Genomic DNA, 15,467 nt, shown 5'->3' with positions numbered 1-15,467 from the left:
ATATATATATACGTATATACATATATACAAATTTATATCGTTTTTATAAATTGAATAACATTTAAATAAGAAATACGTGCATATATCATACAGAGAAATATAAAAAAATTAACACGTGTAGTTTAAATCTGGTATTTATAATGACACATCTTCAGTGCATACAAATTTTTATTAGAATAAACAATAAGAAAATTATTAATCAAGAGTTTGTAGAGAAACTAAATAATAAGAAAAGTAATAAAAAGTAAAACTAAAATAATATAAAATTCCCCTTTCTCGAAATTTGTACTAAACACAAAATTTTATTATTTTTCGCTAAAAATGCAATTCTTTTCAATTCATTTATTTCTAAACATCAAAAATTTATCGAAAAATGCACAACGATTCTCAAATATCCCAATATTTCTGCTTAATTCCTCAAATTGTGGCGTATATTTTTTTTCGACGTGTCAATCGACGTCATTAAAAAGCGGAGTAGAGCCAAATTTACGGTTGCACGACATACTAAAAAAAAAAATAAGGAATAAAGACGAAGCAGCCAATTTATTAATGATGAACTACTTGGTTTACAGCAAAGCTGAGAGATGATATAATTGGATTTGCAAGAGAAAGAGAGAGGAAACGATACGACAACAGGGGAAGAGAGGAGAAAGAGGCAGAAAGGGAGTAAGGGGAGAAAGAAAGAGTCCATTACCGTTCAAGGGCGTCAATGTCTCGCGATTGAATTTAAAATGCTAATACAACGCGGAGAGAGAAATGACAATATGGCTCTTTCGAGAAAGGATACGGGTGAGGAAGGGAGATTTACCTTACGTGCGCACAGATAAACGATTCCGCTGCGTTAAACAAACATATTGACGCGTATATTGTTACGATAGCGATATTATCGAGCGGAATTATTCGTATACGCCATTAGACGATACTGATCTTATTATTGCAATGACTGATAAATACGTAATCAATTTATTTCGTATATTACACATAAGTCCATTTTCTAAGCTATTTTTATGGCAAAATCAAAGATTGTACTTGAATTAAAATAAAAAGGAGAAAATGAAGTATGTTTTTTATTTGTATATTCCTCGGAATTAATTCAAATTATTAATTTAAAATATTATAAAAATATGAATGATACGAATTATGTAATATACGTTAAATTATTATATGCACGTATCGCTTATGTAATATTGAAGTAAAAAATATAATTCTCTCTAAAGTAAAACTTAAAAACAGTTGTTTGTCACAACATCTCTCTTAAGGGACTCGCTCCAAAATAAACAGATATTCGCGTATCCACATTTATGGCATGTCTAACGTCTTATTCAGGCGACAAAAATTACGGAGTACGAGAGAAACCGTTCATTAGCAAAAGCGAAACTTGTGATTTAAGTTACCCAATGATTATCCACGCTTCACATAAAAAATTTTCCCGCCTGTTCCGAAAGGCACATTCCACATGAAAATGTTTCTTCAGATTCAACAACACTTTTTAATGCTCAAATTTATCTTCAAATAATATATAAGTATTATTAAATGTTAGAAAAATCACTCAACGCAGGAACATTTAGTGATGATCGTGTCGTATAATGGTGATCATTATACAATCAATTTTAAATAATGCCGATTAAGCTTCAAAAATGTAAGCATATTACAAAATCATTGTTCACCTAAGTTGGATTTAAATTATCCGATGCTTCACATAAAATAGTGTAAAAAATTAAGACTTTGACGGAGTTATAAAGAAGGAATTAGTTAAAAATATTTAAATAAAAATATTTAATATGAATATTCAATTTGATAATTTTCGGCAAATGAGAAATTCATTTATTCCTCTCTTATTATCCTTTATAATTCTACAAGAATTTTTTCAACAATTATGTCGTTACATTTATGTTACATCTACATTATACACATATATTTAATCATATTGTATATAAAATTATATTTATAATATACTATCTTGTTTATATTTAACGCAATAAAGATATTTATTTTTGTCGCAATGATAGCGATGATAATCTCGTTTATCACTATAAAATATAACCAATTTACAACACACACATACACACACACACACACATTAATACGATATTAATATACAGTCAATGCCAAGTTGGCTTTCATTCGCAAGTAACATGATACCGAAACTATGAAAAAAAAACGATCGTACAATTTTCAATATTTCGAGAGTTAAAGCCTGTGGTATACTGTGGTATACAGTTTTCCTATGGGATTGTTCGCACATTTTAATAAATTACTAGAAATTTTAGTTCTATGTGATGCAATTCTAGTAATTTACTAACATGCAAGCAGAAGGAAAAATGGACTCATGCGCCGTAGATTTATTTTAATTATAAATAATCATAAACTGGAATATTTTTAAGGTTTAACGAAAAAAATTGATTGTCACATCACACGTTTTTGATTTTAACCTTCTAACAATAATTATGGAGCAGATAACATCGAGGTGATTACCTTCGTAACTTTGCATAGCAAATGTGTGAGATAAGATTATTATTCTGCAAAGGTTATCAACGTCGGAGGAAGTTTGCCAGCGAAAGCAAACATCGGAGACGTGCAATTTAATGCCAAACTGTTTATGTACTTGATAAAAAAAATGCAGCGAAAATTTATTAATTTTCAATTTTCTTTCATTGTCACTATTTTCTTCTAATTTTAATAATAATTTCTTTCGATGTTATAGATTTAGAACATTTTTCGTGAAAAATTTAATTAACATATGTATACTTTTCTCACATTATATTCTTGCGAAATTATTATATAATTTTATGTTATAAATGTAAAAATTTATATTATTTTTTTAAAATAAATTTCTTTGTTTTAATTTAGATTCCTACTGTCTACAATTGTTTCAATTAAATATTCTTTCTTTTTTTCCTAAGCACTTTTAGAGTTTTTTTTTCATCCATGCGATTTTAACATAATTACATAAATATCGTATATAGAACTCTATTATGCATCATATGTGTATAATTTAATAATGATAACTTTTTAACTCGACATGTCTATCTTGCGATACCCAATTCATTCATCTCATCGAAAGAAAAATATATGATAATATTGCATTACTCTAAGAAAACGTACAAGGTAAGAAAGTTTATGTATGTGAATATTTAAAATTCAGAAAACAAAAATAGCATGAAACATGAACTATCTTTTATAATTTATTTAATTTTTACCATCAATCATTTTTACCATCTATAACTGTCAACTTCAGTTTGCAAAAATATAAATGTTATTCATAATTTCTTAATGAATAAGAATTTCGAATTTATTTATGTGTATACATGCAGACGTATGAAGTAAACAATTTTTTAATAAATAACCACGAATGGTGGTTCTATATTAATAACTATATTTTTGTATAATTTTGTGTCTCATAATATTAATTGCCTATTACAGTTATTATTATATTGACATCGCTAATATCATATTTCATTATTTTCTAAAACTTTTAAAGCAAATCTCTGTAGAGTAAAATCTCATTCTTAAACATTAAAAATTAAATTAAATTACTCTTTTTCAAGATTGATTCAATTTTCGTTCTTTAGACTGAAATTCTCCAAAGAATTTAAAGAATAATTATAATTTCCTTTATCTCTCTCAGCTCTATTCGGGATAAAAAAAGGATCTAGAAAAGGTGATTAATCCCTAAAGAATTCATCGCGTTTAAATCTTGCCCTTCTCTATTCTATTATCAAATAGTGAAAGATTTTAAATGAAGGGATTTATCGGAGCGGATATATCAATATATCAAAGGTAATCGCGAACGAGAAATCGGCAGCTCTCTGAGAAATAAATTATTTTCGGGTGCGCGTTCTAAATTCCGAAATAATTTATTCCGGGCTAATACACACAAATCGCGGCGGTTGCTACTCACGTTCGTTCGTCCGTATGCTGCAAGTTGTGTATCTCATAAACGCGATAATAGATAGCCAACTTCAAAGACACGCGCTTAGACACGAACGATTGCACATTCATATTCATGAGAGAAGCGCACAATACGCGAGTGCCTCGTCCCATTTATTCCCTCTCGCGAACACCAGTTTCGAGGAAAGAACTTGCTCGAAAGTTCAGAGCATTGAGAGATAAATGTGAGATAAAATGTAGGAGTAAAAAAATAAAATGTGACAAGCAAATATAGATACAATAGAATAAAATAAATAAGGAGAATAATATTTTTCAATAAAATAAAAGGAGGAAAGTAATAATATTCATAAAACCAATGTAGAAATTATTCTCTGAAATAATCCGAATTTGTCATTATTAATCTTCAATATCAAAATTAAAAGATTTAAAAGAAGAATAAAGAAGAATATTAGCAATGTGTACAATGCGATAATAATTACGAAAAGTCAACAATAATATTTATTACAAGAATATGTTTATTTATTATGATTTACGTACGTAATATTCATTAAAAAAATTATTTAAAATAGTTAACACTTCAATTATAATAATTAATGAATGGCATTATGAAATGTTTAAAATACGAACAGATACCTGAGTAAACGCTTCTAAAACATACATCGAATGAAACAAACAAGTTTTAAATCCTCCCTCTCTCTCGTACGTCAAATGTTTTCTCAGCGAATAAGAGCGAGTATACACGAGGCGCATTTAACATATATTCCCCCGAGCTCTTGTGGCAACATTGCAACTATGATGGCAGCGAAGTTGTACTTCGTGGCGTCGCGACCTTGAGCAATTGCGAGTCCGTGACTATAAAACCCACGTAAATCAATCCAAATCGCGCTTGCGATTGGTCTAACGTCTAACTTTAGAGCATCGCGATGTCGCGATTTGAATCTTACGTGTAGCCGCAATATCGAAAAATTCTTCGTGAGAAGAATTGATCGCGCTTGATCGCGGCTGATCAAGCGTGACTGTAAAACTAAGTACAAGATATTATGTCAATCCGACACGTAATAACCTTATCAGATATAACGTCAAGACGTAACATACTGCCGCAATCTCCCTTCGATCTCGCGTAATGCCCTCGATATATCGAATGCGACTTTGATCTCGACATCTCGTAAGCCGATTTTAAAAATTATTAATACATCTGTTTGTCGTACTTAAAGTTGCAAGTTTCATTTACTTACTTTTTATGAAAACACTCCTTCGACAATAATATATTATAGTAAATATATTGCATATAATATATATATATATATATATATATATATACACACACACACAATATGTATGTACACTGAAAAAGAATACTAAATTTTAATAAATATTTGTTTGAATAGTTCTAAATAAATATTTATTGTAAACACTATTCAAAGAAATATGGTACAAGATTTAATACATTTTTTTCAATGTATAGTATAATTATATATAATATAATTTATTCCCACAAATTGATGTAAATATTTTACATATAATGAAGAAAAACAATTTTATTAAAAAATAATATTTATTTTTATAAACAATTTCAATATATTTTGTAAGTCTTCTTTTAGCTTTTATTACCAACTTATCCAAGAAAATGTAATAAGGATGTTGTATATGACACAGCCAAGATTGTAGTAATAGATCTCGGCATCTTTCTATATTTCTATGCAAAATTAGAGAAAGACTAGAGTTTCCGATAATATTAAGAAATCGAAAAAAAAAACATAGATAGGTTACGATTACGTTAAACGGATCGCGCGATGTTATCGAACACGCGCACTTCGATCGTTTCGCGTGCGCAACGTCACGCCGTACGTTGCGCACTTCACGCCGCTCTCGAAGCGCACTTCGACCAAATCTGGCCAAAGTCGCGAAACAATTCGCAATCTGTCCATCAATTTCAGTCACGATCTGAGAATTTATAACTGTGTTTATTGCGAACAGAATCGTGTTTATTATGGCAAACACGTGCTCCAAATTCGACGCGAGAATAATTTTTCTTCCTTCGGCAGTTACCTCCTCTCGCAATCGGTTTATTGCGACGGAAGTTTTATTGCATTTATTTTACAGATTAGAAGAAAGGGATAGACATTTCAATTTTAAAAGTGCGATACACTGCGTATCGGATTCCTACCTTCCCGTATCCGGAAGCCGTGTTCGCACTTCGCGCACTGCGCACGCACTTAAATCCGCTCGCCGTTCAAGATAACATCCACTTAACCTCCTCCGTCGGCCGCCGGCGCGCGACTGTGGATAATTCGCGGTCGCGACCGGCCTAGATATATACCGGCTATATTTAGCCCGCGTCGTCACCGCGGCGTGCGCCGATTGGCCAGCGGTGACGTCGAGCAACGCCGCGATTGGTCGCACAGCGACTCCGCGAATACGCGCCGGCGACCCCGCGGCCCTTTTCGTCCCTGCCAAGGAGGGCCGCCGGAGCTGGCTGGCTGGCTGGCAGGCTGGCAGGCTGACTGGGCGCGACGCCTCGGTCGCGACATTTGTTGACATGAAACTGTCAGGGAGAGTACGCGCACCGCTCCCTTACTGCGCCACGCCGGCACATTCGATCCGCGTGCGTGTCGCGCTCCTCTCTAGCATTCCTAGAGCGCTCTATTCTGCCAGAAACGTCAGTCTCCTGACAACATGAAGGATTTGTAAATTTTTGCTGACGCGGCTCCCACAGCTGCTTGGAAAAAAATAGACAAATAAAATGATGTGGAAACACAGTTAATGATGAATGACCATCTCGCGAAGAAAAATAGAACGAACAAGTTTTGTGAAAAATATTTACTTTACATTCTAATTTACAAAATTAAAAACCTTAATATTACGTTAATTACAGCTTTGTTATAATACTTCGTTATAATACTTCGTTGTAATACAATTAATGAAGATGTTATTAGTGTGTATTCCATAGAGAATAGGTTTAATTTCAAACAAAGCGTTAAATAAAACACATAGAAACCTTAATCTCCTGATAATACGAAAGATTTTTAGATTTTTACTGATTCAACTCGAAGAAAAATAGATAAACAAACTTTTTGAAAAGTATTTACGTGAACTTCATGTCCTAATTTATAGAATTCAAAATTGCTTGATAATAATTACAGCTGCAGCGTTTACAATTAAAACAAATATAATTAGCGTTTCACAGAGAATATATTTAATTTCAGACAATGCGCATGCGTTAAATAAAACACAGATGGACAAATAAAAAATGGGAAGTTAAAATTTTTTTGAAAAATAAAAACGTTTAATGATTTGATGAATGTACAGAAATTAATTCTCGTGAATTTTTATTAATTGATAACTTAATTAATAACTTTTTCTGTGATCTCTTTAATTTATTCTATAATTAATTCTTTTGCCGCGTATTGCAATTAATTTTCTTTTTGTCAATTAATAACAATTTTTGCGATCGTTGACTTCTTTTTTTGATCGCAACAATGATTATAGGTCGATCGAACAGGATCGAATATATCACGGCGATCGTCGCAGGTGTGCGGGTGAACAACACAGATTTAGCGTGTGGTCAGGTTGGGTGGGTAGGCGAGATTTATGGCGAATAGAAGCGCGACGGTAATGGACGATCATTATTATCGCGGCCTACCGAGTCTATTAATTTACTCGCGATAGAGGCTTTCGAAAAGCCTTGAGAGGCGCTGCTGCACAGTGCCCTGCCCTGCTCGCAACTATCCTATGAAATCACGCTCAGCCCGTTCCTCAGTAATGCCGCATTATGCGAAAATCGCGCGCTAAAATTAGTCACAGACAATTATTGTACGCGCCGTGAGAACAAGAGATGGATTTAAGATGACTTCGATCAAACTTTGATCAATATGTCCATTTATGTCCATTTCCATCAATGAAAAGATTAACTTTAAACTTAGCTTTAATTTACTCTTTATCTTTTTCTCATTTTCGAAGTTAAAAAAAAATAAGAAGTAACAGTTAAACAGAGATTAAAATTAAATTGGTAGAAATGGACAGTTAACAATTAATTTAGTTGACAATTAATTTATCGAGTTAATTCTTCTTATTTTTAACACATAGATATCATAGATTAAAAGTAATAAATCATATAGTTCAAAATTTTGCAAATCTAATTAAATTAATTAGAATTAATGTTAATTAATAACTTATAACTCCTGAAGTTTTTTTATAAATTTCGTCGTACTTATTATTTATAAATAATTTAATTTTAGTTTAATCTCTCTCTTTTTCTCTCTCTCTCTCTCTCTCTCTTTCTCCCTCTCTCATGTTGAATTATAATTCATTTAATATTTTATATAATAAACCAATATTTTTTTAATAAATACATTATTTAAATAAAGCAAATAATGTATTAATTTCTTATTAATTATTTATCAATCTTTTGTAATACCATTACTTTTGATATCATTTGCTTAAATAAACCTGTAAATAATATAATACAAATTACATTACATATACGTATACACTAAATGACGAATAACATTTTTAAAGGACATTAATTTCTAAGTGAAATTATTTTAGTATATTTATATACTAATTTAATTAAAAGCGAGCAGGATAAAGAGTTTTATATATATATATTGGAAATTATATATCATTTGTTCATTTTTAGAAATATAAGTATAATATAAATAAATTATATTATGTAACTTATAAGATAGATTTATTATTCATTTTTTTCTTTTGTGATTAAGGAAACTTGATGAAGAAGCTTCTAAATGTTGACTCATAAGATCTCTTTGAATATACCACTTTGAATATACCACTGCGAGAAAAATCTCTGTACTTTCTCGATGTAATCTCCCAGCTTGATGAAGATATGCAAAGTATATTGAGTAATAATAGTGGGTGATGTGTAGTTTACGTGTCCACCTGGTTCGAGCACGTTTTTCTGCTCTTAGTCAGATATGATATATCCGCGAATATACATGTTCAACACGCCCAGTTTACAAGAAAATTATCCTAGAATTTACAACAACAATCAAAATTTTATCAGATTCTAAAATATAATCCTATATTTATATTATATTTTGTTATCTCGATTGACTTCGATATTTAAACAAAGTGTTTATGCCTATTTTATTTATGCGAATCTTTTATTCATTGATTTTTTTGTACAATACTTGTAATTGTATAGAATATATAGTTTTTATATATTACATAAAATATAAGCGTTATACTACTTGCATAATTTCTATATATGTATATTTTTTCGACTTTTTTGATATGATTTCAATGCAATTTCAATCTGTTTTAATATATCCCGCGTATTTGAAATAGTGTGTTAAAATTTAACGACAACGCCATCTCGCATAACATCAACAAAGTATGAAAAAAACATGGCAGCCTGCATGATTGATGAAAGATGTTTCGGGATAGTTTCAAATATTACAAGAGCCGGAATCCTGCACCGGATTTCAGCAACGTGATCGATTTTGAAAGTCTAGATTGCATCGAAGTATGTGATATCACCATTCGTATGTCCTTTCGAAAATTAACACGAATGTCGTTTTTAGGTTAAAAAGATTGAGGTACACATAACTGGCGAACAGATCGAGAACAATTTTGGCCTTAAATCGGCGAAAAAATGGAACATTTATGAATTGCTGGATATTCCTGGTACGTAAATTTTCTATGAAATAACAATAATGATTAAAATTATTCTTAAATAATTCCATATAAAAAATAATATTGCTTCTCTTTTTCGGAATGTTATATCAAGACTTGTTTAATTTTTTGCTTATATAATATCACTTTTAAATACGTTATTTATTGTAGCTAATTTTTGTAGGAAATTGTAATTAATTTAACTCTATATATTTGCTCATCCTCGTCTATTTACTTATTTTAACACTTTCAGGTCTTATCTTTATTCAGAATCCATTTACACCAAATGGCCAACGATACTGGATTACAAAATGCTTGAAAGATTACTCTAAGGAACCATACAAGTTGAATATAGATGCTCATAACGTTTTAAATAATGAAACATGGTGGGACATATGTTTTCAGTAAGAGAATGATTAAATTAATATTTGTTTGATGTTATTTTTTTGTATAATAGAATTTAGATTAAGGGAGGCACCTCATGTAACAAATAAAAAAAAATCAATTTTTTTAGCATAATTTAATAGTATATTCCATAAAAAATATGTTCTTTGAATTTTAAAACGAAATTTGAAGAATTAACATAGTTATAGACAATTTTATTGCTGACCGTCAAGCGCTAAGCACGTGGTGCGTCTCCTCTGTCAACCCTTTGAACATAACTAGAATATTTCTTTTGTAGAAATATTATAGTGCGTACATTCATGTTCCTTAGTATAGGTAAAATTATTTTGAAACAGTTCCATTTTTGAAGCACAGTTTTATTTTTCGAATTTCGAACGAAATACAATAGTGTAAAGATATCTCCAAAGTAAGTAAAGAGAATACTTATTGTCTGAATAAGCCATGAAAAAGAAGATTTGCAAGGGCAATCAATTTTACTAAAGATTCAATGGAAGGAATGAGTGCTTCAGCAAGAAAATTAAGTTCTGCAAGTACAAAAGGCATAATTATTATCCACACACATACACACACACACACACAAACAAACTCCAACTCTTCTTTTAGACACCAAAGCCGTTTTATGTCTCTCTTTTGAATAATTTGTATTGTTTGGTAATGTAAACCCTAAAAAAAGAAATCGTTTTGATTTTTTTTTATTTTAGATGAATACAAGCGCTACATTGCCGACAGGCGACTTCAACGATTGGAATAACATTATTATTATATTGGAATAACATTATTATTATATCTTAAATACACATTGTTTTTTAGTAAAAAAAATTTTTTAATAGTTCAATATTATAATCGCATATCCTGAAAAATTTTAAAAAATTGGTCGTATAATTTCCTAAAAAGAAATTTCAAGATCATCTTATTTTCAGCGTTACATAAGGTGCCCCTCTTAAAAATGATATTTTTAGTGAATATAGATTATAGATAATTAGTACAAAAATCTATACTTATACTAATTAGCTGTTTATAAAAAAATCTGTATTCATATTAAGATTTGATGTGTATAGAGATATGTATATTAAGATATTTATTTGTTATGTATAGAACAGAGAAAACAAAAACTCTTCTACCAAAGTTGCGATGGGCGACACTAGGATATCATCATAATTGGGATACGAAATTATACTCTGAAAACTCAAGAAGCAACATGCCGACAGAATTATCTGGTCTAACATCCGTTTTGGCAAAAGCATTAGGTTTCTCAGACTTCAAAGCAGAAGCTGCGATTGTAAATTATTATCGAATGAACTCGACTTTAGCAGGGCATATAGATCATTCGGAGATGAATATTACTGCGCCGCTTTTTTCTATAAGTTTCGGGCAGATGGCAATCTTTCTGATTGGTGGTCTTAAACAGGAAGATCCGGCTAATGCTATTTTTCTGCGGAGTGGAGATGTAATTATAATGTCAGACAACTCCCGTCTAAGATATCACGGGGTGCCGCGGATTTTAGCAGCATCGAAAGCACCGTGGGATGATAATTACGAAGACAATTGCGAAAGCCCCGCGTACAACCTGGATGATTGGCACAAAGCACGGATTTACATTGCCGAAGCTAGAATTAATATGAATGTAAGACAAGTTTTGAAACCTGGGCAGATTGTATTATATTAAACTACATTGTAATTTTTTGTACATAAGAGTATTAAAGTATTTATTTTGACAAAAAATACAAGATTTATATTTCCCATATTTGAAAATCACCTTACATATTTAATTACTTTCAATTCCAATTACATTTATGATTTTATGTCAGAATGTGAATATTAAATTAAAATTTATATATTAATATATAATTATATGCACAATTTGTATATATATGAACTAACAAAATTATATAAGAAAATATAAGTTATAAATTATATTATCATATTAAATTAATTATAAATAAATAGATTAAGTAATAATATAGTTTTAAAGTTTTCGCATTATTTGTTACATTACTTAATTTTTATTTGTTTTGAACTGCTTTGATTTTTAATTATGCACATATATGCACACATTCATTTTTAAAATCACGCGCCATTGGAAACGTAATCACTAGATTTCCGGTCTCTCATGTCAGCTGATCAATCCCGTTCCTGTCTGCTGATGCACAGTGGTCGACAATGTCGGGCAAAGACAAACTACCAATTTTCCCCTCTCGGGGGTAAGTTTCTTACTTTAACAAACTAATAATTGTAAAATCTCAATGATTTCACTTATATATTATATGTCATTATTTATCCTTGAATAGAATTCCGTCTTAAAACATACCTCAACATTACACTGGGTGTAACTCCAGCATTCAACTGTTAAAAGAATGTGAATTTGTATTTAAATATCCTAATTCTCTTTTATTTTACTAGAATGTGTTTTATATGGAAAGAATATTAATTTCCAAATGTTTCTTGCACAGTTATTATTTTTTTAAGAGACATTCATCAAAATTATTCATTTAAGAATGAGATTGAATATTTTTTATATTTTCCTATTTTGCAAAAATATGTATGATAAATATATGTAATTTACGAATTTGTATATTTGATGACATAATCCAAAATTTATAAATAGTAATAGTAATATATTTTAAGTACAAAAGGCTAATATATTTTAACGATTGAAAACTGAAGATACTAGTATGTTTTAGAAATTTATAGTGTTTTAATAATATTAAGTATTTATTTATTGTAAATTGTACACATTATTAAATCTGTATGTTTAGGGCCCAAATGTTAATGAAGTCTCGCTTACAAGGAGCACAAAAAGGACATGGATTGCTGAAAAAGAAGGCAGATGCACTGCAAATGCGTTTCAGATTAATATTGGGAAAAATCATAGAAGTATGATTAATTTTTTATTGTTAATTTTATATCTTTATTGTACATTATTTATTGTACACTATCAGATTCTGTTACTTAGTTTTAATTGGACTGTATCTAACTTTATACATATTATTATTTATTTATATATGTATATATATCATATATATTTAAATCATTCTTTTCTTATTTTTAGACCAAAACTTTGATGGGTGAAGTGATGAAAGAGGCGGCCTTTTCATTGGCCGAAGCAAAATTTGCTACAGGAGACTTCAATCAGGTGGTATTGCAAAACGTGACGAAAGCACAGATCAAGATCCGTTCTAAGAAAGACAATGTCGCCGGTGTAAATCTACCTATATTTGAATCCTATCAGGATGGGACAGATACTTACGAATTAGCAGGTCTGGCCAGAGGCGGTCAACAATTGGCTAAACTGAAGAAAAACTATCAGCGAGCAGTGAAATTGCTCGTAGAGTTGGCGTCGCTGCAAACAAGTTTTGTCACTCTGGATGAAGTTATTAAGATCACGAATCGACGTGTCAATGCAATCGAGCACGTTATTATCCCACGAATTGAGAGAACGTTAGCTTATATTATTTCAGAGCTTGACGAGCTTGAAAGAGAAGAATTCTATCGGTTGAAGAAGATTCAGGACAAGAAGAAGATTGCCAAAGCAAAGGTATAATTAGATCTTATTCTACTAATATTTTATTCTATTATTATATATTTATAATAATTTTTAATTTTACTAATATTTTTGTTTTTATTGATTAACATAATTTCTAAGAACATATTTCAAGAAGATTTTATATTTTACTAATTAATAATTTGAATATTATCTAAATTTTCTTCTGCTTAGGTTGAAGCAGAAAGAGCAGTATTAATTGCAGCCGGACATAATTTGGATGCTACAAATTTGCTCGACGAAAGCGACGATGATGTGCTGTTTTAAATACTGTAAATAATATTATTATAAATATTAAGGTGTTAATATATCTAAATAGAAAGAACATCAATTTATGTCGGCATTACGACAGTCTCGTTTGTACATTTTAGAGAATGTCGTTGGAAATCTCTTTTTCGCTTAAAAAAAAATCACTGTTACTATTTTTGTGTATCTCTTAAAAAATACATTTTACAGTATTTGTTGGGCAACAATTTGTATAAATGAATAATTATATATCATGTAGATCATGTAGCATACAACAGTAACACTATTATTTTTAAAAAATATTTTAATTCTAAATAACAAAGAATATTTAATTCTATATACATAAATCATTCCATCATCATTTATATTATTTTCAGCTTTTATGATGCGAGATAATTGTATGATCCGATAATATAGTAACGATTATAAATATAATAAATATGTATATATGTATTTTTGTACAATTTTTTACCAATTATCAATCACTATGGTTTACTTCATCGTTCTTATTCTGTTCTTTTCAAATTTCTATAAGAACATAAAAGAGATATTTTAAATAGAAGGAAATACCGAATCATTGATCAAGTGCCATCTTGCAATTTGTATTTGATTTATTCAGTAAAATCGATTTCAAAATTAATCACGATCTGCTTGAATGAATTCGTTATTTTTAAATTGAAATCGATATAATTTTTTACTAAATTGAATTTTTACTAAAATTGAAATTTATTTGCTATAAAACACATCACTAATTACATCCGCTAATAATTTTTACATTTACATAAAAATTGCGACATGGCAAATAATAGTAATATTTTTAAAAAATTGATTAAAATACAAACTGACGATTTTGTTTTGCAAATTGTGTATTAGATTAATCAGATTATTTTAATTTAACTTTGATTAATCTCTTTAAATGAATTGATTTCTCAATTAACATGGCACAATTGGCGTGTACAACTGACCCAGTGTACTCGTCAGTTAACTAGGTCGATCAATATTATAGGGTTGGAAGGGATAGACAGGAGGTAGATTTCTCATACGAGTGGTGGTGACCACCCTTCTTCACTAAGAGGAGATGCGCGTGTGGAAATTGCTTTCAGTGCGCGGCGGAAAATTCGTCCACCCAAAACATGTCGTCGTCTTCTAGCGAGGATTGTTTCACGATCGTGGATGTGCCGGAGAATCGCTATGACGAGGCAATCCACCATCTGAGATGGAACTTTTTCGCCGATGAGCCGCTTAATAACGCTATAGGGCTTTGCGCGAGAGGGGAATCTCAGCGCGCACTTGAGCGACACTGCCTTCTCACCTTGAAGCAGGGTTACTCCAGGATGCTAATGGATAAGAAGGGAGCGGTGAGCGAGATCTCTCACAAAATATATATATATATATATATATATGTAATAACATTTCTTACTCAGTTATTTATTTGCTTCGTTATTTATTTTTAGAAATAATAAAATTAAAAATTAATTGTTTCAATTCTTTTCATTTTTATTTGATATCTCGTTATTTCTTACAAAATCTTAATAATCTAATATTTTTTTTATATATTCTTAATGATTTGTTTATAATTAATCTTGTTGTTCTATTTAAATTTTTTGTACTAGAGTTAATATAATCTGATTTATTGTTACTTTATGCATTTACAGGAATAAGAACAGATTGTTATAAACATTTAGTAAAAATTTAAAGATAATTAATAAAAAATATAAATACATCTATTAAAAAATTAAGTAAAAAAATT

General features: G+C 30.1%; 4 protein-coding genes across 5 annotated transcripts in view; 3 read left to right on the top strand and 1 right to left on the bottom strand.

Moving 5' to 3' along the window:
* The window catches only part of LOC108684893 (activating transcription factor 3), a 31,547-nt gene extending 25,388 nt beyond the window's left edge, over nt 1-6,159 (bottom strand). Inside the window, exon 1 of the mRNA XM_018189427.1 lies at nt 6,059-6,159. The gene's annotated coding sequence lies outside the window, so the exon portion shown is untranslated. The remainder of the gene's footprint in view (nt 1-6,058) is intronic.
* A 3,097-nt stretch (nt 6,160-9,256) lies between these two features.
* Nucleotides 9,257-11,596, top strand: LOC108684933 (DNA demethylase ALKBH1). The gene is made up of 4 exons (XM_018189480.1): nt 9,257-9,376; nt 9,435-9,537; nt 9,779-9,929; nt 11,026-11,596. Exons 1-4 carry the CDS (start codon nt 9,284-9,286, stop codon nt 11,594-11,596), a joined length of 918 nt encoding a protein of 305 aa, XP_018044969.1. The 5' UTR covers nt 9,257-9,283.
* Nucleotides 11,597-12,060: 464 nt separating this feature from the next.
* On the top strand, nt 12,061-13,989 carry LOC108684910 (V-type proton ATPase subunit D). The gene is made up of 4 exons (XM_018189453.1): nt 12,061-12,131; nt 12,687-12,804; nt 12,980-13,465; nt 13,646-13,989. The coding sequence occupies exons 1-4, from the start codon at nt 12,091-12,093 to the stop codon at nt 13,736-13,738; spliced, it is 738 nt and encodes a 245-aa protein (XP_018044942.1). The 5' UTR covers nt 12,061-12,090; the 3' UTR covers nt 13,739-13,989.
* An 822-nt stretch (nt 13,990-14,811) lies between these two features.
* Nucleotides 14,812-15,467, top strand: part of LOC108684916 (dopamine N-acetyltransferase-like) — a 4,525-nt gene continuing 3,869 nt past the window's right edge. For both annotated transcript variants that reach the window (XM_018189458.1, XM_018189459.1), the window contains exon 1: nt 14,812-15,075. In XM_018189458.1, the coding sequence (XP_018044947.1) occupies nt 14,851-15,075 (225 nt within the window). In that variant the 5' untranslated portion in view covers nt 14,812-14,850. The remainder of the gene's footprint in view (nt 15,076-15,467) is intronic.

The sequence above is a fragment of the Atta colombica genome, unplaced genomic scaffold, assembly GCF_001594045.1.
Source record: "Atta colombica isolate Treedump-2 unplaced genomic scaffold, Acol1.0 scaffold141, whole genome shotgun sequence".
NCBI classification, from domain to species: Eukaryota; Metazoa; Arthropoda; class Insecta; order Hymenoptera; family Formicidae; genus Atta; species Atta colombica.
The sequence above is the reverse complement of the archived record's forward strand: the minus strand, read 5'-3'. Positions and strand labels throughout refer to the sequence as shown.

Bases quoted from the DNA above. Each gene is read 5' to 3' on its own strand.
- LOC108684933 (XM_018189480.1), top strand. From the start codon at position 9,284: ATGTTTCGGGATAGTTTCAAATATTACAAGAGCCGGAATCCTGCACCG. The intron at 9,377-9,434 runs GTATGTGATATC...TGTCGTTTTTAG, and splicing joins AAAGTCTAGATTGCATCGAA to GTTAAAAAGATTGAGGTACA. The intron at 9,538-9,778 runs GTACGTAAATTT...TAACACTTTCAG, and splicing joins TGAATTGCTGGATATTCCTG to GTCTTATCTTTATTCAGAAT.
- LOC108684910 (XM_018189453.1), top strand. From the start codon at position 12,091: ATGTCGGGCAAAGACAAACTACCAATTTTCCCCTCTCGGGG. The intron at 12,805-12,979 runs GTATGATTAATT...TCTTATTTTTAG, and splicing joins TATTGGGAAAAATCATAGAA to ACCAAAACTTTGATGGGTGA. The intron at 13,466-13,645 runs GTATAATTAGAT...TCTTCTGCTTAG, and splicing joins AGAAGATTGCCAAAGCAAAG to GTTGAAGCAGAAAGAGCAGT.